The sequence below is a fragment of the Cynocephalus volans genome, chromosome 3 (genome assembly GCF_027409185.1).
Source record: "Cynocephalus volans isolate mCynVol1 chromosome 3, mCynVol1.pri, whole genome shotgun sequence".
Classification (NCBI taxonomy): domain Eukaryota; kingdom Metazoa; phylum Chordata; class Mammalia; order Dermoptera; family Cynocephalidae; genus Cynocephalus; species Cynocephalus volans.
In genome coordinates, this window is record NC_084462.1 from 26939213 (window position 1) to 26962559 (window position 23347).

A 23347-nucleotide genomic window follows, 5' to 3' on the forward strand; every position below is an offset into this window, starting at 1 on the left:
TTAAGTAACTCATCCAAGGTCCCACACCTAGAAGATTAGTTATCCATTGCAAATTACCCCAAAACTCAGCAACTTAGCAAACATTAACCATCTCACAGTTTCTGTGGGTCCAGAATTCAGGTGCAGCTTAGCTGGGAGGTTCAGGCACAGGGTTTCTTCTAAGGTTGTGATCAAAATTTTAGCCAGGGCTGTTGTCATCTGGAGATTTGTACCAGGGTGCTCAGCATCCAAGATGAGTCACTCACGTGGCTATAGCCAGGGGGCCTTGGTTTCATTCTGGCTGTCAGCGGGGGCCTCCTTTCCTTCCGCATGGAGACCTCTTCGTAGGGCTGCTTGAATGGCCTCACACGTCAGCTGTTTTCCCCAGAGCAAGTGATCTGAGAGAGAGGGAGGATGGCAGGGTGGAGGGTGGGGGGCAGGGGTAGCCACCTGCCTTTTGTGACCTAGTCTTGGGACCTAGTCCGCCACATTAGAGGTAGGTCACTAAGTCCAGCCCATTCTCAAGGGGAGAGCAGTTAGGCTTGACCTTTTAAAGGGAGGCATTTGAAAGAATCTGTAGATGTGTTTTTAAACCACCACACCTAGTAAATGGTGGGCCAGGACTCAAACCCAGGCAGCTTGGCTCTGTCCTGTTTCCTGAGGCTTGGATTGTGATGCTGGAGAGCAAAACAAATCCACTCTAACCCCAGCATGAGTGTTCAGACATCGTCAGTTCCAGTGTGCTCGCCTGAACCTCTGAGACTCCTCTGTGCTCTCCATTTGGTCCTAGTTTTGAGCTAACCACTCCTTGCCATTGGCCTGGGGGGATCTGCTTCCCTTGGCTCAGTAGCTAATCAGTTCCAGAGGCTGGGGTGCTCACACTACCACTGGGTGGCGCTCAGTTCCCGCGCTTCATAACACCAGCCTGCTGACTTTCTTCCCAGGAGGTCCTAGGCCAGGAATTGTTCCTTCTTCCCTAAGCCCATCCTGGTCCCCAAGGAAACCTGGGCATGGAGGGTGCCTTCATCACATCCTAGAAATGGGTACAAGGTGTAGATGTATGTGTCGTCCTTTCCTGCGGGCCTCCTGGTGAGGTGTAGCTCAGCCATGTGGCCTTTTGTTGTGGACCTTTGTCTTTGCTGTGTCTGCAGCCAAAATGCCCATGGCTGGTGGAAGTTGTGAGTGGTTCTCTGCACCTGGCAGTGCACAGTGATTGCTCATGGGGAACTCAGTCTTGTGCACTCCTGCCTGGGCTCCACCTGGACTCCCATGGGTGCTGCTGAGGCCCTGGTCTCTGCTGCATCTCCCCTCAATCTCCACCTTCTCTGCCATGGGGGCCTCCGAATTCCTAGTGGGAAGTGGGACACAAGCTGTTTCAGCAGTCCTTCCCAGTCCCCATCCCGCCCAACCTGTGGGCTTCTCCCTCCTCAGCTGAGTCTCTTTGTAGAGACCCAGGAAGTATCTTCCTTGGTCTTGGCCTCTGTGACTCTCTCCAAACAGCATTCAAATACCCTTTCTTGTATGAGAGAGATTTCTCTTATGTTAATTACTTTGCCTTGCAACAATATGGACTATAGACCCCCAAGCAGGGCTCTTGATGTATAAAGAGAAGCTTTGGGAATTTTAGGATTCCTCTTCTCCTCCTTCAGCAAAGCCTGACTTTTATGATGATTGGCTGGCTAGGGACCCAAAATAATTTAGCCTCATTCTGGGTGGTGTCCTCTCTCTCCCTGAGGCAGTGGGCACCCCAATTCAGAGTGTGGGAAACTGCATGTCAATGGAATTGATGGAGATAAAAATAAACAAATTTAATGTTTCAAGTATATTAACTCCACTACATTCTTCCATTGGAAAACCTCTACTTCCCTTTAATAGATGGTTATTGTTGTTGAGGTACATCCCATTCTAACAAAGTGGAGCCTGATCTTGCCTGACCCTGCTTGGCAGAGCAGCCTTGGTCTGCTGGAGTCTCTGATTGGCCTCTGGAAATTGGCCTTTCTTCATCACTGACCCCATTGTTCCTGAGTGTGAATAAGCCTCCAGCAGGTCTTTTGACAGCAGTGGGGAAGCAGCTGTTTGGCCTAAGGGCAGCAGTGGTGTGGCCTGGGACTCCCTCCCCAGCTCCCCTGGGCCCTCTGCCCCACCAGACTCTTGCTCAAGAGTGATATGGCAGGTGCCATGAGACCCATTGACTGGACTCTGACGTCTGAGCCAGGACCTCTGGAGTGGACTTTGGCTCCTGTCTTGACAGCTGCAGGGTCTCTCCCAGCCAGGCTACAGACTCTAGACTTTTCCTCCAAATGTAGTCTCTCTAGATAGGTCCCAGGCTACTTCTGTCCTGAGCAGCCCCTGATGGAATTGCCCTTGTCTTCCTGAACACAAACTCAATATAGAAGTCAGAGGCCATGCCTTTCCCATTCTGCTTTTATATGGCTCTTCCAATCTGCTACACAATATTTCTCTTTCTGGGTTAGATCCTGGCCTCAGGATATCTTGGCTTAGCCTTAACTATGCAAATTTCCTGTCACATATATCTAATTCACATACAGTCTAATAGTAATTTTGTAGATCAATGAAGGCATTTAAGATTAAACTGATGTCAGAACCACAATGAGATATCACTTCCCGTCTGCTGGGATGGCCATAATAAAAAAGACAGATAATAACAAGTGCTGGTGAGAATGTGGAGAACTGGAACCCTCACACACTGCTGACCGGAAAGTGAAATGGTGCAGCTGCTTCAGAAAACAGTTTGGTTTACCCACAATAAATGAAAACACATCCACACAAGAACTTGTACATGAATGTTCATGGTGGCATTATTCATAATAGCCAAAAAATGGAAACAGCCCAAATATCAGTCAGCTGATGAATGGATAAAACAGAATGTGGTAAACCCATACAATGGAATATTACTCAGACATAACAAGGAGTGAAGTATTGATACACGCTGGTACACAGATGAACATTGAAGAGATTATGGTAAGTGATAGAAGCCAGTCACACAACATCACATATTAACTATGATTCCATTTTTGTGAAATGTCCAGAATAGGCAAATCCATAGAGATTAGAGCTGGGAGTTTGGGGGGAATTGGTGGAGTGACTGCTAACTGGTACAGGATTTTTTTTTTTTTTTTTTGGTGTGATGAAAATGTTCTAAAATTGATTGTGGTGATGGTTACACAATGGTTAAAAGCCATTGAATTGTACACTTTAAATGGGCAAATTGCATGATATACAGCATGTGGTATATATATGGTATATGTATATATCTCAGAGTTTACAGGGGAAAAAAGATCAACTTGGTGGTAAGTTGCTTTTTTAATTTTAATTGGAATACTCATTTCAGTTTATACTTGCTTCAGCTTCCTAAATAATTGCTTTTCTGAAGGAAGTGGCCATCCCTCCAGCTCTAGACAAATGGTGAGGACACAAGAGACATTCATCTCTCTGGTCTCCACACTTAGAACTGGTGCCAGGAGCCGCCCTTGAATGTGGCAGGATCCTGACCCACCTTACCCGCCACCCCGTCTGTATCCTGAAAGGGGGCTATGAGCGTTTCTCGGCCATGTATCACTTCTTCCGGACCCAGAAGATCATCTGGATGCCCCAGGTAAGGCAGAGTGCTGAGCACAGGTAGGCTCAGGTGGGAAGCATGGGCCTGGGGGTTAAGGGGTAGGCGGCAAATAGGAGAAAGAGGGGAAGGGGACAGAGGACATGGAGGAGATAGAGGAGACTGGGATGAATGTGGGGCACTTAGCTTCCTGGAGCCAAGGCTGAAGGATGAGGAGTTTGCAAGGAAGAGATCTGGCTGAAGGGTGTGTAAGGCAAGCACTGGCTGTGTAGTGATTCACAGGCAGGGGCCGGTCCCTGAAGGCGTTCTGTACATCAGTGTGTGATTTACTGAGGATTCTGAACACTGGAATGTAAACATGGAGTGGTTTCATTTTTCCAGTTGCCTTCAGCTGTGCTCATTTCTGCCCTTAGCAACATCTTGGGCAGATTCCATATTTTCTGGCCACCTTTGGTTATGAAAAATTTCAATCTAAGTCATAGTGTAAAATGACTGGGGAAATAATGAATGTTCACTGGATATCTGCTGTCATTTTTTAAAATAATGCGATGACATTATTATGGTTATGTTTTGAGAAATATGAGTCCCTGCATTATAGAGATACAGAATGAAATATTTATGGGTAAAATGATATGGTGTCTGGAATTTCCTTCAAAATAATCTGCAGTGGGTTGGAGAGTTGGCAGGGGTATAGAAGAAACAAAATTGGCCATGGGTTGATAATATTTGAAGCTGGGTGATAGAGGGGTTTATAATACTATGCTTTCTACTTTTGTATATTTTAAAAATAATTTTAAATGAAGTATAAACAATCAGTTCAGTAAGCTAGGGCAGTTTAATATTCCAGTCTCAAATCTGAATCAAAACTCATCTCTTCCCAGCCTCTTGTGCTGGGCAGGCTTCAGTTTTCTGGGGGATTTGTAGTGGAGAGGGGTGTGGGAGAGCTTTAAGGACATCTCTCTTCCCCTCTTGGGCGTAGCTTCTTGGGGTGGTGGCCCCAAGTGGGGCCTGTCATATGTCACTGGCTGCTTGTTAGTGGTGAGGAAGAGCCTGTTATCACTGTGGCCAGGTCTGGTTCTGTGTGCTGCTGGTGGTCTCTGTTGCTGGTTTTCTTGGGGCTCTGCTCAGCCTTGTCCTGGCCCCTTGTGCTGCTGAGGATCTCCCAGAGAGAGCCAGCTAGGACTCTCTTCAGTCTCTGCCAGGAATCCCCCCAACCCGTCCCCCCTTCCCTTTGCAGCTCATCATTCGCACCATGGCCTTACTCCTTCATCTGAATCCTAGAAGGATCCAGAGGGAGCATGATGGTGGAGAAAAAGGCCCAGAAGATCTCAGCACAGTCCCTGCTGGCCTTTCTGGCTCTGCCGTTTCCGCAGGCCTATGTGAAAAGGCGGGGACTCTCATTTCAGGTCACACATGTTCCCAAATCCAGGGTGTGCACATCAAGCTCTCCAAGGACGTCCTCCCTCCTTCTGCTGAGATCACAGCACTAGTAATTTCAGCGCAACCTGTGTCCAGCCAGTCTCCCTGTCCTGCCAGGCACTCCTTCTTGCTCCTGGAGGAATACCCCTCACTGGCTTTGCAGGGTGTGCAGGGATTGATTTCTTCTCTGCAAACATGACACTGCTGATAACTCACCCCCATTCTTTTAAAAACTTTAATAAGGTATAACATACAATGAACTACACATATTTAAAATGTACAGCGTGGTCAGTATACACGTGTGTATACACCTGTGACTTTTCCTGTCCCTTGCCCCCAGTCTTCTATAGATGGGAGGAGTGGGTGGGTTGTGGCTGGTGGTAGCTATAAGGGCTGGAGGGGTTGGGGAGGGGCCAAGTTGTAGCCCTACTTGTTTGTGGATCTTCAGAATGTAGGTACTTAGCATTTGTCCCTCTGTGCTGTGGGACCTTTGCCACCAATTCAGGGGCAAGGGTCAAAGGAGTGTCTCGGTTGTTCCCCAAGGAGCTCCTTGTGTGAGGGGAGATGGAGCCCAGCATTGGGGCTCTGACATTGCCTTTAGTCAGAGTGACTTATGATTCCCTCTGTTTTACAGGTGGCCTCCTCTAAATAAGATTTCCATTTGAGCACAGGGGTTCTATGACTAAAACATGCTGGAAACCAACCACTAGAGGTAGATGATGAGGAGCCCCTGGGCAGCTCTAAGTTGAGGGGTGGCCTGGTCAGACTGCACTTTAGAAAGATCACTTTGTATTGCAGTATGGGGAGCAGGCCAGTGGGGCCAGAGTGGACTTGGGGAGCCCTGCCAGGAGGCAGGATGAAGAGGAGAGAACTGTTTGGACATGAAGGCATGGGAGAGGGAGAAGACTGGGAAAACACCTTGGGTTTAGGTGTGGGTGGCAGGTGGGCAGTAGTGTGGTTTATTGGGGTGCAGAACACAGCGGGAGGAGGAGGCTGTTTTAGGGGAAGATATCTGATTTTTTTACACTGTTTGTCCCAGCATTATTAACAGGAGCATGCTCTTTATTGTACAGTATGTTTTCATCCACACCACACCCTCTTCCCAGCCAGACCCACACAACCACAGAAAAGGAAGCTCGTGTGAAAGCAGCAGGAAATGAGTTAATAGATTTGTTACAGGTTTTCAGTGAAATTTTTTCAAGTGCAATCATGGGGATTTCACTCGGCTGCAGCAAGCTGAGGTCCTGGGTGGGGTCAGCCTGTGCTCTGGGGCAATCAGTGGTACATCTCTGTGTCACAAGCTTGAGAATGGGCTCAGCTTGGTTCCTGCTCTTTGCTAAAGGCTTTTGAGGCTGGCGGCTTGGGAAGGATGTGGGCTTGCAGCAGGGTCACCATGATGGGGAGGGGGATGTGGTGTGTTGAGGCCAGATGGCTCTGAAGGACTGATGTGGATGTTGAAGTAGCCTGAGATATTGAAGACGTCATTTCTGAGTCAGACTAGGAGCCAGAGGACTTTGGAGGTGGTTTTGAACTTTGAAATGACACAGGTCAACATTTCTCATGGAGTACTGATAGAGGAAAGTGGCCTCAGGTCAGAGCATATGGGAAACATCAGGTTGTACAAAGTGAGCAGATTTCTCTATTGCAGGGCTTCTTGGAGCCTTAGATTGATGATGTACACCAAGTTTCTGAGAGAGGGATATCATAGGTAGGCTTTCTGTATGTACTTGCTTCTCTGAAACCTTTTTTCATAGTGCATTGTGAGGGACAAGTGTTTCTTAGAACACACTTTGGAAAATGTAGAAATACTTCTTTTCTTTGTTCCTTGTATTGCAAAGAAACCAAAGTTTTTGTTATAATTTTGGAATTCAGAATTCAGTAAACTTCCACTTTAAGTGGTTGTCCTGTTCTCCCTGCCTCTCTAAACATTCAATTCCTTCATCAGAATTTATTTCCTAGTGGCAAATAGGCTCTGTGTGAAGAATTTTATTGTTTATTTTTTAAGGTGTTTAAATTCTGGTGGCCTCTGAGTATATAGTAAGAGGGCTATCCTTCCCATCCCACCCTGCCTGCCACTGGACACATCCTGGGTTGTTGTTGTTCTGGGCCACCAGGTCTTCAACTCTTCTAACCTTTGTGCACCTGGCCAAGTGCAAACAGGGGTCATGGAGGGAGGTTGACATCAGCATGGAGACCCAGCACTCTGCACCATGATGCTGTGGTTCAGTCCTTCCACAGTGACCAGCCCTCTCACTCCTTGTGCAAGTTACTATTTGCCCATCTCTTTGAAAGTCCGGATGTCAGTCTCATTTCCTGCCCTGGGATTACCCTTTTAAGCTTGTTTTATGAGCCACACATCAAAAGACAAAAAAAAAAAAAAAAAAAAAAAGACCACCATCTTTCCTGGGGAATATGCTCAAAGTGACCTTTCTCCTTCCCCATCTCAGGAACTGGATGCATTTCAGCCATACCCTGTTGAAATAATTCCGGGCAGGGTCTTCCTGGGAAATTTCATTCAAGCCTGTGACCCTAAAATTCAGAAGGATTTGAAAATCAAAGCACATGTCAATGTCTCCATGGAGGCGGGGCCCTTGTAAGTAAAGGAGCTACTACTGATTGCTTTTTTAGGTTAAATATTGCTTATTTATTCAAGATTCCTAGTGACATGCATTTATTGAGTTGAAAAGGCTCTTAGAAGCCAGCACCCATTGGAGCAGGGTTGGCTGTTACATTCATCTGTTCCTGGCCTGGAGTCTGTTTCCTGTCCTGGCCTTAGGATCCTCTGCCCCAGACTGAGACCTCCTACTTGCCTTTAAATCTTATCAAAAGTCATGCTTTTCTGGATTTAACAGTACTGTACAAAATGTCCTGCTCTACCCAAGTTTTCCTTTTTCAGGCACTCTGATAAATGTCCCCCCCCATCATGTTCAGTGAGCAGGAATGCCCTGCATGGCCTTGTTTGTCAGCCCCTGTCTTCCCAGCCATATCCAGTCATTGGTTTCTAAGGCCCAACCGTGGTCTCCAAGGTACCCCCCTCCTATTTCAGCTCCTGATCAAAGCTAATAAAGACTCATCTCAAAGAGAATTTATGGAAATAATACAAGATTCAGTAAAGTATCTTGTAACAAAAAAATACCGTATAAAAATCAATGAATTTGATTTATTGATCTAAAAACAACAATCATTAAAAGAAAAAATATTCAGTTTACAATAGGAAGAAGAAATGATAACATTCCCAGGAATTAACAAGAAACATGCAGGGCCTATGTAAAAAAACAAAACAAAAGAAGTTTGTGGAAGGAGATAAAAGAAGGTATGGACAATGGGAAAGACTTTCTTGGATAGTAGGTCTAATATTGTGATAATGTCAGTTATCTCTGAATTAATCTATAGATTCAAAAAGATTTCACTCAGAAAGTGAGTTATGTATGTGTAACTAGACAATTTGAGATTGAAGTTCAAATAGGGAACTAAATAGTTTGTGATGAATAAGGACTAGGAGATTCAGGCCAGCAAGAGTAACTAGAAGGGATTTCAAATATGAAATCTTCTGCTTTATGTATCAGAGAGTGGACAAAACAGTGAAGAATTAGTGGAAATATCTAGGAGAAGAGAGAAAACTAGAGAGATGAGTCCAGAACTTGGTGCTGCTTTTCCATGAGGGATGTCTGCTGAGTCTAGAGAGAAAGAATGGGGCAGAAGTAGTATCTCAAAAGGTAATGGCTGAGATTTTTCCAAAATTGATGAAGTATATCAAGCCATAGATTCAAGAAGACTTATAAACTCCAAGCAAGATAAATCTAAATATTAAAAACAGCAGAGAAAAAAGACATTACTTTCAAAGGAGCAACAATTAGAATGATGGATGACTTCTCAGTAGAAACAATTGAAACTAGAAGAAAATGGAATGTAATCTTTGTGGTTGGTAGCCTTTCAGGTGATCCCCACCTCCTCATATTCACACCATTGACTGTGGGCTGGACTTCCTGATGTGCCTCTAATGAATATCATAAATTGAAAGTGATGGGCTGTCCCTTCTCAGATTAGGTTACAGAAAGACATTGGCTTCTGTCTTGCTCATTCTCTCTTGATCTCTTGCTTGTTCTCTCTGAAGGAGAGGAAAGTGCAGAGACAGAAAACATCTTTGAAGAAAAAGAGAAAAAAGTTTTTTTCAAATTTGTTAAAACGCATAAATGCACAGATCCAAGAATCTCAATAGAACCCAAGCACAAGAAACATGATAGACATTACAGCAACACACATCATGTCAAGTTGCTTGCAACGAGTGATAAAAGACAAAATCTTAAAAGCAGCTAGGGATAAAAGGTTACATACCAAAGAACAAAGGTGAGGATGGTAGCTGACTTCACACTGGAAACAATGAAATTGAGAAGACTGTGAAGCACTGAAAGGAAAAAACTCTTTCAGCCTAGAAATCTACATAATCAATGAAAACATCTTTTAGAGAGGAAGGCAAGGGCTGTTTGGTTAGCTCAGTTGGTTAGAATGTAGTGTTGATAACACCAAGGTCAAGGGTTTGGATCCCTGTACCAGCCAGCTGCCCACCCTCCCACAAATAAATAAAAATAAAAATGAAGGCAAAATAAATATTTTTCCAGATGTATAAAAGCTGAAAGAATTATCAACAGACATGAAGTACAAAAAGTGTTGAAGGAAGGTCTTCAGACAGAAGGAAAGTGATATCAAATGGAAATCTGAATCTCTACAAAAAAAATGAAGATTGTCAGAAATAATGATTATGTAGGTAAATGTAAAATACTTTTTCCCTTGTTTTTAAATCTCTTCAAAATATAACTGATTGTTTAAAGAAAAGATAATAACATATATTGGGATTATAGGATAGGTAGAACCAATATTTATGCTTACAATCTATTTACAAAGGCAGGAAGAGGGAAACATGTAAGATTACATGTATACACATGTAAGATTTTGCAGTATTCACATGAAGTAATATATATTACATGAAGGTAGGCCATCACAAGTTAAAGATGTGTTCTATAATCTTTTTGTGTGTGTGCGTGCCTGTTCTATAATCTTTAAAGCAACTGCCAAAAACCAAAACAAAGGACAAAAAGATAAAATTAATAAGACAACTAAGGAGATAAAATGGAATCATAAAAAGTAATGCAGAAGAAGTCAGAAAAAGAGGAAAATGGGAACGAAGAAGAAATGAAACCAATAGAAAACAAATAGCAAGGTGGTAGATTTAAACTCAGTCATATCAAAATTGCGTTAAGTGCAAATGGTGTGAATACCCCAGTGAAAAGGCAAAGGTTGTAGGCTGCCTGTAAGAAGTGTACTCTAAAGATAGCTTAAAAGTAAAAGGATGGGTAAAGATATTCTAGACTAAGACTAATGAAAGAAAACAGCCTCTGGAATGGTTATATTGTCATCAGATAAAGTAGACTTCACAGCAAAGAATACTACCAGAGGTAAAAAGGCTAAAAATAAATCAGTTAAGCATTTATCTTAAGAAATTACTAACAGAACAGCAAATTAAGCCCAAATAAAGAAGGAAGGAATATTGAAATAGGAACAATAAAATAGAGAGGATCAAGCAAATCAAAATAGTTTTAAAAAAAATAATAAAGTTGGTAGTCCCTTGGCAAAAAGGAGAGATGGCACAAATAACTAATGTGTAAAAGGAGACTACATATTCTATAGATCTTAAAAAGATCATAAGAGGATACGAGAGTACTTCAGAAGGTTCATGGAAATTTTAATGCTATTTTTCCTTGAACTTTTTGAAATATACCATTGTATTATGAAAACTATATCATGATAAATATGAAAATTTGGATGAAAATAACAAATTCAAAAATACCAATCAAAGCTGACATCAGACAAAATAGAAAATTTAATTAGTATCAATAACTAATAAAGAGCTTTACCACAAGGAAAATTCCAGGTCTAGATAGCTTCAGTGATGAATTTTATCTAATATTTAAGGAAGAAATAAAGCCATTATTAAGCTTTTTTCTTTTCAGAAAATAAAAAAGAGGAAGAATTCTCAACTTTTACGAGACCAGCTTAATTGTGATTTTCTAACCTGACAAAGACATTATAATACAGGAAAATTACAGACTAATTTTCTTCATGAACATGGAGGTAAACATCCTAAATAAAATATCAACACATTGAATACAGTGATATGTGAACAGGATAATACATAATGACTAAATTTGGTTTATCCCGGGATACAGGGTTGTTTTATCATCTGAAAAATCAATTCATGTAATTGACCATATCAATAACATAGAGGAAAAACTAGGATCATCTCACAAGATGCAGTGAAAACATTTGATAACATTCATTATGCATTCGTAATTTGAAAAAAAACTCTTAGCAAACTGGGAATAGAATAGAACTTTGTTGATCTAATTTTTAAAAATCTACAAAAATCTCTGCAGCAAACATTACATTTAACAATGAAATGTCAAAAAAAAAAAAAAAAAAAAACAATGAAATGCTGAAAGTTTTCCCTCTGAGATTAGGAACAAAACAAAGATGCCACCATTACCACTCCTATTTAACGTTGTACTGGAGGTCCTAGCTTGTGAAAAATGGCAAGAAAAGAGATAAAGAAGCAGCAAAAGGGAAAAAATAAAACTTTCATCACTCACAGACAATATAATTGTACACACAGAAAAGCCAAAATGACCTGCAGTTGGACCTAATAAATAAGATTCCTGGATATAAGATCAATATATAAATATTGAAATACACACACACACACACACACACACACACACACACACACAATTATCAGTTGTTTTTGTGAATACCAATGAGAAATAGAAAAGGAAATTTAAAAAATATACAATTTACAATAGAACAAAAATGTTAAATACCTAGGAATATACCTAATGAAGGATGTACAAGATAATATCTACACAAAAAATTATGCAGCATTACTATAAGTTAATAAGATTACCAGACTAAATGAGGGATATGCTATGATTATGAATTAGAAGAGTTGATTTTGTATAGATGTCAATTCTTACCCAATTGATCTATAGATTCAGTATAATGTCAATAGAGTTCCAAAAGGTTTATGGAAATAGATACAGTAATTCTAAAATGTATATGGAAATGCAAAGGGCAAAAACAGCTGAATATTGGAGAACCACAAATGGGAAGATTAATTAACAGTTATCAACACTTAAAATATATATAGCAAGTAAGGCATTGCGATGTTGGTATGAGGGTAGGAAAATGAACCATTGCAGCAAAATAGGGTCCAAACGTCATCCCATCATATATAATACTTGAATTTTTACAGATTTTTCTCGTATGTTTTTTTTCTAAAAATTTATAGTTTTAACTTTTACATTTTGTGATCCCTTTTGAAATAATTTTTGGTTTTGGTGCCAGATATGAAACAAAGTTTATTGTTTTGCATATGGGTAGCTAATTGTTCCAGCATCATTTGTTGAAAAGATTATCTTTTTTCTGTTGAACTGCTTTGGAACCTTTGTTGAAAATCAATTGCCCGCATATAGGGCTATATCTAGATTCTTTATTCTTTCCCATTGATCTATGTCTTTCTTTACATCAATTCCACACTCTTGATTACTGTGGCTTTGTAAAAAATATTGAAGTCAGGTACTGTTGGTCCTAATTTTGTTCTTTTTCAAAGTTGTTTCCTTTGCATTTCAATATAAATTTTAGAACCAGCTTGTCAGTTTTTGCAAAGAATCCTGTTGAAAGAGATTTTGACTGGGATTGAATTGGATCCATAGGTCAATATGGGGAACACTGACATCTTAACGTTGTTGAGTTTCCTGTTTCATGATCATGATCTGTCTCTCCATTTACTTTGGTCTTTAATTTCTCTCAGCAATCTTTTGTAGTTTTTAGTATAGATGTTATATATTTTGTGTCAGATTTCTTCCCAAGTTTTGTTCTTTTTTGATGCAATTATAAATGGTATTTTTAAAATTTCAGTTTCTGATTATTTACTGCTAGTATATGGAAATCAGATTGATTTTTATATATTGACCTTGTATCCTTCAACCTTCTCCTTCCAGATACCTCCTCCATTGCGAAGCTCTGCCCAGCTCCCCTGACTTCTCTCTGACCCACCTCCCCAGTATTATGTGCAGGTCCTTATCCAAACACCTAGCCAATTGGATTGGGGCCATTTGCTTATATGTCTGCCTCCCCCATCAGACTGGGAGCTCCTTGGGAGCTGGGAGGGGCCCTATTTGATTAATCTCTAGTCTACTAGGATCCAGCCCAAGGTCTTGCACATAACAGGCATTAGTTGACTGTCTGAGTGAAGAATGGATGGGTGGGGATGGATGGATGGATGGGGAGTGATGGACGGATGGATGGATGGATGAGGAGTGATGGATGGATGGAGGGAGGGATGGATGGATTGAGGGATGGAGGGGTGGGATGGGGAGTGATGGATGGATGGAGGGAGGGATGGATGGAGGGATGGTGAATTGTGCTTGTATTTGTCACAGCAAGTGCTCGTGCAGAAACTGACTCAGCTTATATTTGTTTCTGAATCTGCTGCAACTTCCTGAAAGCTACAGTGGTCTGCATTCTCCTGAATGTCACCAGGAGACCATAGTCTTCATGAATAACATTAACACCATGCTTACTGCATGCCAGGCATTGTGCAAGCTCCTTGCAGGCATCCTCTCATGCACCATGCCTTGTTCATAGAGCTCCAGCCACTCTGACCTCCCTCTTGTTTCTCAAGTACACTAAACACACTGCCTCTCAGGGCCTTAGCATTTGCATTCTCCTTTACGTGGAAAGCTTTCCCCCAGATATCTGCCTGGCTTGCTGCTTTATCTCCTTTAGCCCCTGCTCAAATATCACCTCCCTGTCCACCCTCATTTAATTATCTGCACCATGTTCTAGGAAAGCACCATGTTTTTGGTTAATAATAATAGTAATGTCACATGTATTGAGTGCCTGTTATGTGTCAAAGAGATTGCTAAATGCTTTACATAGATTAATTCACTTGATCTGCACAACACTCTTATGAGGTAGCTGCTTTTTTTCTGAGAAGTTCAGTTACCGCCCTTACCTGCCAGCCCAGCATCCTTCCCCTGTGGTCCTGCTGCTATGGATGAGGGATGCTGCAGTGAGGGTGTATGCAAGTCTGTCTGATCACCTGTGCCTTTCTTCTGTTTAGTTTTGTAGGGGACCCTGACAGGCTTCTGCACATTCAGATAGAAGATTCCTCGGAAGCCAGGATTTCCCCCTTTTTACGCCACCTCTGTCACTTCATTGGTAAGGAGCATTCCCTAACAAGGTAGCAACTGGTCTGTTCCTTTTAGTGCTCAGGAGAGAAAGGGCAAGGTCTAGCCCATGCCGAGCTGGGTGTGGACAAGCCCCAGGACAAGTACAGCTTCTCAGGAGCCCTCAGCAATATGAGCAGCCATGGCATTTTCTGTGGGGGCCATGGGGCCCAATAAGAGCACCAGACTGTGGGTTGGGGCCCCGTGTTCTGGCCATGGCTAGACTGCTATGCTTTTTTGGGCCCGTCATAAAATGAGGGTGTTGGCCAACCATGGGTGCCCACATTCGTGGATGCCTGCCCTGGGCTGGGCTTTGTGGACCTGGAGGTGAATCTTACTGCATCCCTGCCCTCATCTCTGGTCAGCGGGGTTGGATGGGGTGGGGTGGAAGGAAGATTCCAAAGTCCTTCCAACTCTGACTTCCACAATTCTGTGGGTGTGCACCCAGCCCCCTGTGCTCCCACCATGTACAAACAGTGCCCACCAGTTGCTTAATTCATCAAGGGTGGGTTTTCAGTCATTCCCAGGGCTCAGGATTGCCTGAGGAAAGCAAGATCCCTGGAGAGGGCAAGGCTGAGTCAGGTCAGAGGCCACACCCCAAGACTACCTGCCCGGTACCCACACAGCTCCCAGCCTGAGGAATGACATTTTGGCCCAATCATCCCTTATTTGCCCAGCAGATCATAGCTATCACTTGACTAGCATCTGAGACTGAGACTTCCCATGTGTCCCACCATGACATGGCAGAGCTTTGTGGCATAAAGAGGCCTCTTCTCTAGCCCTTCCCCCCTGGGGAGCTCTGGGCCAATCCTTAATTCATTTGTGCCTCAGTTTCCTTGTTCACAGAATGAGGCAGTTGCTCTTAATCATCTCTGAGTCCACCTTTAGCCCGGACAGTCTATAATTTTTCACTTGGTGTATTCGTCTTCACTTCTTGGGGGTTACCAGACCAGCTTAGGATGCCAGCTTAAACTTCCTCCCATCCCTCACTAGGTGAGACTCAGCTTCAGAAGCTAAGTTTATAGCTGACATTTCTGTGGCAGGCACTGGGCTAAGCACAGAACAAAACTAAACCCTATAAGTTGGTGGTGTACTGTTATCTCATTTTCCAGGTGAGGAAACTGTTGTTTACAGTAACTAGCCCGAGCCCCAGTGAATGGCAGAGCCAGGACTGGCACCCAGGCTACACTGTCTCTGTCAGCACCCGAGTATCTTTGGGTGGTGATCCCCTCATCCCCACCCTGGGAGGGCAACTGGGTGCCCAGCATGGTGCTCTTGAACTGCCAGACTATCTGAGGATCCCTATCAGCCAGACAACAAAACAGTGTCCTAGAGAAGTCATGTGACTTGCCCAGGACATGGCGTTCTGGTTCTGAATTCACCCTTAGGCCTACTGAGGTCAGGCCTCTGACAGCAACCCAGGTCTGCAGGGAGGAGGGCCATGCACAACACCCCTCCTCCCGCTTCCTTCTTTTGCAGAAATTCACCTTGAGCTTGACTCTGTCATTTTGGTCTTTTCCACTCGGGGTATCAGTCGCAGCTGTGCAGCCATCGTGGCCTACCTCATGCACCAGAATGAGCAGACCTTGAAGGTGCGCATCCCCTCGGCCAGGCTTGGACCCAGCCACCCCCAGGCAGGGGGGTCAGAGCTAGACCTGTGTATTGACCCGTTTCTGTTGCTCATAATGGAATACCTGAAACTGGGTAATTTGTAAAGAAATAGAATTTATTTCTTACAGTTTTGGAGGAAGGGAAGTCCATGGTCAAGGGAACACATCTGGTAAGGCCTTGTTTGTGGGTGGTGACTCTCCACAGAGATATAGGATATCACATGGCTGAGCAACTTCCTCACTTGCTCTCCTTTTAAAGCCATCAGAACCACTCCTGTTATTCCATAAATGGATCAATCCGGTCACAAGGGCACAGTCCTCACAACCTAATCACCTCTTGAAGGCCCGCTCTCTCAATGCCGTCACAGTGGGAATTAAGTTTCTAATACATAAAAATTTGGGGGACACAATTCAACCGATGGCAACCTGAGAGGAACTGGGCCCCTGCACTACCTTGGGGCTCTAATTGGGGAGTGGGAAGGGGAAGAATTGGGGAAGGGAACTCCAAGTCTAGGGTGTTATCTAGCACATAGCACCCAAGGGCTAGGTCCTCATGTTGCAGGCTAGGGGCCTGAAGCTGTGACATCAGAGGCCTGAGGTGGGGCACACAGGCCAGTCCCAGGGACTCGGGCTGGGCTGGGCTGTGGCAGGCAGTGCTGTCCACATAGCTGTCACTGCCATCAGTCTACGCACCAGCGTTTGTTTGGGGTTGTCCCAGTGAGAGCTGCTTGGAGTCACAGAATTGCAGCACTGGTGGGGCTTCAGCAGGCCCCACTCCAAGCATCTTCCTTTACATTGACAGCCATCGTGCCAAACCCCAGGGGTGGTGGGTCCTCAGGGCTCCTGACCCCCAAGCAGTGCTTTCTTGGGGGTCTGCCCCAGGAGGAGGGGAAACCTTGCCTGTCACAACCTGTTCATGGTCTCAGAGGGCTTGGGTAGCACCTGAAAAATCCCCACAATTGCCCAGGGGTGTGTTTGGGGGGAGAAGAGGCACAAAGAACAACCATGGTCAGGGCCCATGACCAGTGGTTTTGGAGGCTGACCAGTGTGCTCTTTGGTAGTGATGTCACATTCTAGAAAGAGTCCTGGATATCTTACACTTCCACTCTGGGTATTACCCAAAAGAAGTGAAAGCAGGGATTCAAACAGATCTTTGCACACTTGTGTTCATGGCAGCATTATTCGCAATAGCCAGAAGGTGGAAACAACCCAAGTGTCTATCCATGGACAGATGACTGGGCATACAGTACAAGATGTGTATATGCAGGGGAATATCATCCAGCCTGACAAAGAAAGGAAGTCCTGACACGTGTTACAACATGGATGAACCTTGAGGTGGTTATGCTAGGTGAAACAAACCAGTCACAAAAGGACATATATTTAATGATTCCATTTATATGAGGTATCTAGTGTAATCAAAATCATAGAGACAGAAAGTAGAGTGGTGGTTGCCAGGGGCTGGGGCGAGCAGGGAATTGGGAGTTGTTGTGTATTGGTGCACAGAGCTTGGGAAATAAAAGTTCTGGAGATGGATGGTGGTGATGGTTGCATAACAGTGTGGATGGACTTGATGCCACCGAACTGCACACCTAAAAATGGTTAAGAGGGTGAATTTTATATTACGTATATTTTACCACAATTTAAAAACAAGAATCTGGATGCAGAATCAGAGGGCTTGGAGTTAGGCCTAGCTCCCTGTTTTCTTACACCATCCAAGGTAAATTTTTGGGGGGTCCCCATGCTGGGATCACTGGCTGCTTAAGGAGTATTTTGGCGTGTGCTGGGGGAGGTGAGTGATGTCACTGATAAAGCCTGGGAGGGAAGGCTGTGCAGAGATGCTTCTCTAGCCCCCTCCCCGGGAATCTGTCCTTGCACAGGCCTGTTTGCTGCCTTGTGTGCTGGTAGGAGGAGAAGGCTGGGAGCTGGCTCTTTTCCCAGCTGGGCTGGAGACAGAGCTCACCTGCCTGCCTGCCCACAAGGTCCTTAGGGAGTTCCAAAACTTAAGCTCCCCTGGATTTTGAAAGGGGCCAATCTGGTGACCTTCACCAAGCTCCTGCCCTGCTGTGGTCACTGGTTTCCACATGAAGGCTTAGTCACAAATAGGTCTTCAGAGCCCTCCAGCTCTGACATTTAGTGTGTTTTCTGACCCTTACAAAAAAAAAATAACAGTCCTCTCTCTGGCCATATCAAAAGCAGATGTCACAGGCTGCTTGCCAGGACTGGCCAGGGCAAGAGCAAAGTGAGGAGGATCCTGCCCCTGCTCGGCTCGCCCCAGGCCCCCAAGGCAATGGAGTACACACAGGCTCAGCACCCCGATCTTTACTGCCCCTTCAGGGAGATGCACAGCCCATCTTGTCTGGGCTTGGTCATCCTGGTCAGTGGATGGACAGGTGCTTGGGCCCCTGAGGTCCAGGTGATTCTGCTCTTAGGAGAAACCCTGGTCCTCCCTTACTGGAGCAGCAATCAATCTGTCTCATCTGAAGGGGAGTCCTTTGCTGGATGCTCTGCCCAGAGATGCCATGTAGATAACTCTTGGCCAAAAAACTGCTCAGCCTGTGGAGCTGTGGTCAGGAAGGACTGCCACCATGTCCCTGGTGGCGATTAGCTTTTTCTGCTACTGGGTCACTGACACAGGCTGACCTGGGCTTGACTCTCTGGGAGATGTTCCTGCCTCCTTTTGTCTGTGTGGTTCTGGCATCCTGGGGGCAGGCTCCCTGTCTGTGCATTGGGGATGCTGTGCCCTCTGGCTGCTGTCAGCTCAGCTGTGATGATCAGCATCCTCGGGACTGGCAAAGAAGGGTGTGTGCTCTGCAACATACTGCTTCCAGGGCCCCCGCCCAGCTCGTTGGGGGATAAGGCCAAGGGTGGGGGGATCAGGGAGTGAGGTAGGAAGAAGCTGTCACCCTGAGTCTGCTGTCACCCAGAGCCACCCCTGACCTGGGCTTTCAAAGTTTTGGTGCAAGGTTGCTTGGGATCCCAGAGCCAGCAAGCCCTTAAGAAATCGATTTCAGTGCCTTTAAACTGCTGGGTATAGCTTTGTCCCTTGAAGATCTTGAGAGAAAAAAAACAAAACTCCCGAGGCACTATAATTGCTAATGTTGGCAGAGTACTTCCTACATGCCAGGCCATTTCAGGACTTCATGTGTAATAAAAACACATTCACAGCGACCCTGTGGCATAGGTACTGTTATTATTCCCATTTTTGCGGGAGGCATAAAGAGGCCAGGTAACTTGCCCAAAGCCACACAGCTGTAAATGGCAGAGCTGGAATCCAGATGGCCCAGGAGGGCCCTAAGGTGGCAGGGAGAATGCTGGCCTGGCAGTCTGAAGAATGGGGTCTGGGCTGGGCACTACTCTTACTAAGTGTGATCTGGGCACATCCCTTCACCTTTCTGTCCCCTCAGCAGGTAGAATGAGGTCAGTGCCACCTGTCTTTCCTGCCTCCTGCATTTGCTGTGAGAATCCCAGCAGATGCTTTGTGGGCTGGAGGGGTATGTGTGGGGTGGGGTGGAGGGATATGGTTTATGGTTCTTCCTGGTCAGGACTTGGTAAACTTTATACCTCCACAACTCTGCCCCCAGCACCATTTTTTTGAATTGTGGTAAAACACATATAAAATTTCTGTCTTAACCATTTTTAAATGTACAGTTTAGTAGTGTTAAGTACATTCACTTTGTTGTGCAACCAATCTCCCAGACTTTTTCATCCCCTGAAACTAAAACTCTGTACCCATTAAACAACTCTCCATTCCCCTCCTTCCCCCAAGACCCTGGCAACCACCATTCTATTTTCTGTCTCTACGAATTTGACTACTCTAGGCACCTTATATAATTTCCTTCCTTTTAAAGTCTGAATAATATTCCATTATATAAAGAATTCACAAGTGAACCCATCTAGGCCATGTACTTTCTGTTTTGGAAGGTTATTAGTTATTGACTCAATTTCTTTAATAGATATTATAGGTCTATAATAGGTCTATTCAGATTGTCCATTTCTTCTTTTTTTTAAATTTAATTTTATTTTTGTTTATTTCTGGGATCGTCTCTTTCTTTTTGTGTGAGTTTTGACAGATTGTGCCTTTCAGGGAATTGGTGAATCAGATTTGTAGACTTGGGTTATCAAATTTGTGGGTGTAGAGTTGTTCATAGTATTCTTTTATTATCCTTTTAATATCTGTGGGATCTGTAGTAATGTCCCCTCTTTCACTTCTGATATTAGTAATTTGTGTCTTCTCTCTCTTTTTTTCTTAGCCTAGCTAGAGGCTTATCAATTGTATCGATCTTTTCAAAGAGCCAGCTTTTGGTTTCATTGATTTTCTCTTTTCAGTCTCATTCATTTCCATATGGATATCTAGTTTACCCAGCACCAGTTGTTGGAAAGATTGTCCGTTCTGCCATTGAATGGTCTTGGCACCCTTGTCAAAAATCATTTGACCATATATGTGAGAATTTATTTCTGGACTGTTCTATTGCATTGGCCTATTTGTCTTTATGCCAGTACCATACTGTTTTGATATTAACTTTATAATAAGATTTGAAATCAAGAAAAGTGAAATCTCCAAATTTGTTCTTTTTACAATTTTTTTTTTTTTTTGCTATTTGGGGTCCCTTGAGATTTCATATGAATTTTAGAATGGATTTTTGTATTTCTGCAAAAAAATACCATTGGGATTTTGATAAGGACTGCCTAAAATCTGGAAATCACTTTGGGTAGTATTAACATCTTAACAATATTAAGTCTTTCAATACATGAAGATGGGATGTCTTTTCATTTATTTAATTTCTTTCAGCTATGTCTTGTAGTTTTCAGTGTACAAGTCTTCTGCCTCCTTAGTTAAACATTTTATTCTTTTTGGTGTTGTAAATGGAATTGTTTTCTTAATTTCTTTTCCAAATTGTGTGTTGGTAGTACAGGTTGAGCATCCCTAATCTGAAAATCCAAAATCCAAAATGCTCCAAAATTTGAAACTTTTTGACTGCCAACAGGACACTCAACCAGATTTTTGTATTAGGGATGATCAACTAGTATGTATTCTGCAAATATCCAAAAATCCAGAAACATCCAAAATCTGAATCACTTCTGGTCCCAAGCATTTTGGATAAGGGATATTCAACCTGTATGTAGAAATGTACCTTATTTTTGTGTGTTGATTTTGTATCCTGTAACTTTGCTGAACAATTTTTTTTAGTGTATAATCTTTAGGGTTTTCTATGTATGATATATCATCTTCAAACAGAGATAATTTTACTTTTTCCTCTCCAATTTGGATGCCTTTTATTTCTTTTTCTTATGTAATTGTTCAGGCTAGGACTTCCAGTACTGTGTTTAATAGTGGTGAAAGTGGGCGTCTTTGCCTTGTTCCTGATCTTTGAGGAAGAACTCAGTCTTTCACCACTGAGTGTGGTGTCAGCTGTGGGCTTTTCATATATGGCCTTTATGAGGTTGAGGTGGTTTCCTTCTAGTCCTAGTTTGTTAAGGCACATTTTTGCCTTTTCCTTTTTCCTCTGACCTCAATCCAGATGGAGACCAGCTGCTCACCTTCCGTCATGTAATAACCCTTCCTGCACTTTAGGGTGGACACCTGAAGGAAGGCAGCTCGATTTTCCTTCTTCAGAGAATGTGCCCACAGTTCTCTCCCCTTTCCATTAATTCATCCAGTTACAATGCAGACCTTTGTTGAGGGCACACTGTGAGCCAGGCTTGGACACAGTGTTTTCTCATCCACAGGAGGTTTCACATATGTTGTCTCAATCTTCATAGGAGCTGTCTGAAATAGGAATTATTTCTGTCCCCATATTCAGAAGCAGAGGTTCAGAGAGGCTGGCCCAAGGGGGAGCCAGCTCCCACGACCCCTTGCCTTAACAAATGAACCCCAACCCTTAAGCCATGTTGCTGGCCCCTGACCCAGATGGAAAGGGCCCAGGACCAATCGTGAAGTCTTCTTTGTCTCTTTGTGTTCACAGAGGTCCTGGACCTATGTCAAGAAGTGTAAGAACAACATGAGTCCAAATCGGGGCTTGGTGACTCAGCTGTCTGAATGGGAGAAGACTATCCTTGGAAATTCCGTCACAGACATCTTGGATCTGCCCTACTGATCTTCTCTGCAGCCCAGTGATGTGTGCTGAAGAACTCCACTTGGGGGCTTCTTGTGGGTAGATGGCTAGAGTGTGTACCCAGGTTGTCTGGAAGGAGAAGGCCTTTGCTGCCTGAAGCTTGTGTCAGCCTCCTGCACTGGTTCTTCCCAGGCGCCGTGTTCACTCCACACAGCAGGTACACTCTGCTCAGGCTCAGCGGAACCTAAATCCCTGGGGCATCCTGGACCAACCCCACTGTGCTCCTGAGGCTGCCTCTGGAACAGAATCTGGCAGCTGGAGCAGCTGCTCCATTCGCTCCCTCCCCCCACCCATGACTTGTACCCTTTTGAGGCTGTCTGGGGGAAGCTCCAGAGGTTGCCTTATGTTGGTCCACAGGGGGTGTCACAATGCCCACCAGCCCAAGATGCCAGGCCCAGCCTTGGCCCAGGCCCCAGGCTCCTGGAATGAGGGCACACCCTTGTCCCAGTGCTCCCCACCACACACCCTCTGGTCAGTGGGTACAGATTTCTTTCCGTTGCTCTCCACTCATTTCTGCCTGACTGTGTTCACAAGAGTCCCACCCCTCCACTCCGGACACCCAGATTTCTAGAAATCCCTCAGGTCTTAAAGAGAGTTGTTTCCTGAATGCACTTCTCCAGAGCCAGCAGCACTCACAACAACCTGGGAGTCAGGAGAGGGCACAGGCAAGGGGACTGGGGGGAAATTTAGGATGTACATCAATGCAGGGCCTTCCCTAAGTACATTTAGCAAATGTTCCCTGTCACCACCTGGGTCAGGCTGGGGATACATAAGTGAATGCCATCGCACCTCCTAGGACTCTCTGCAGGATTTCCCCCACCTCCACCCCAACAGAAAGGCAAGCTTCAAGGAGGAATGTGGTTTTGCCAGAGAGGGGAGGGCTTTTCAGGCCGTGCTGGCTTAAGTCAGGGTCTGACTTGGAACAGAGTCTGGGATGGCTGCAGAGCAAAGGCTCCTCCTGGTAGGTAGGGCAGAGCCACTGGAAAGTTTTAAGCAGGGGCATGGTGGGGAATTAGCCTTGTGTTTTAGGAAGGGCAGTCTGGTGGCTGTGTGAAGGGGCAGCAGAGCTGAGCCTGAAGGCGGGCAGACAGTAAAGAGGCCTCTGTAAAAATCCAAGCGAGAAAAGGGGCTCGGGATCCCTTTCCCAAAGAGGCGCAGCTTCCCAAGGACGACGGTGTCGGAGGCAGGTGTCACCTCCCTGACCCTGGCTTGCTCCCAGCATGACTGAACGCCCGAGCCGAGCCTCAGTCCAGGCCAGAAGCCGCCGGGCGCCTAGCCCTCCGCTCCTGGCCCCGCCCCGGGCCCGGATTGGCTCCGGCGGGGGGCGGTGCCAGCGCGCGGGCGGCGCCGGGCCTTTTCCCGTTGGCG

The 23347-nt window shown here is 44.6% G+C and overlaps 1 protein-coding gene across 7 annotated transcripts in view; it reads left to right on the top strand.

Annotated features, from left to right (window-relative positions):
* STYXL1 (serine/threonine/tyrosine interacting like 1) overlaps positions 1 to 22081 on the top strand; it is a 56246-nt gene extending 34165 nt beyond the window's left edge. For 5 of the 7 annotated variants that reach the window (XM_063091154.1, XM_063091157.1, XM_063091156.1 and 2 more), the window contains 6 exons: positions 3450 to 3595; positions 7423 to 7568; positions 13027 to 13101; positions 14151 to 14248; positions 15736 to 15848; positions 21830 to 22081. In XM_063091154.1, the coding sequence (XP_062947224.1) occupies positions 3450 to 3595; positions 7423 to 7568; positions 13027 to 13101; positions 14151 to 14248; positions 15736 to 15848; positions 21830 to 21961 (710 nt within the window). In that variant the 3' untranslated portion in view covers positions 21962 to 22081. The remainder of the gene's footprint in view (positions 1 to 3449; positions 3596 to 7422; positions 7569 to 13026; positions 13102 to 14150; positions 14249 to 15735; positions 15849 to 21829) is intronic. The other 2 variants (XM_063091155.1, XM_063091160.1) reach the window with 2 other exon arrangements.
* The last annotated feature ends 1266 nt before the right edge of the window (positions 22082 to 23347 follow it).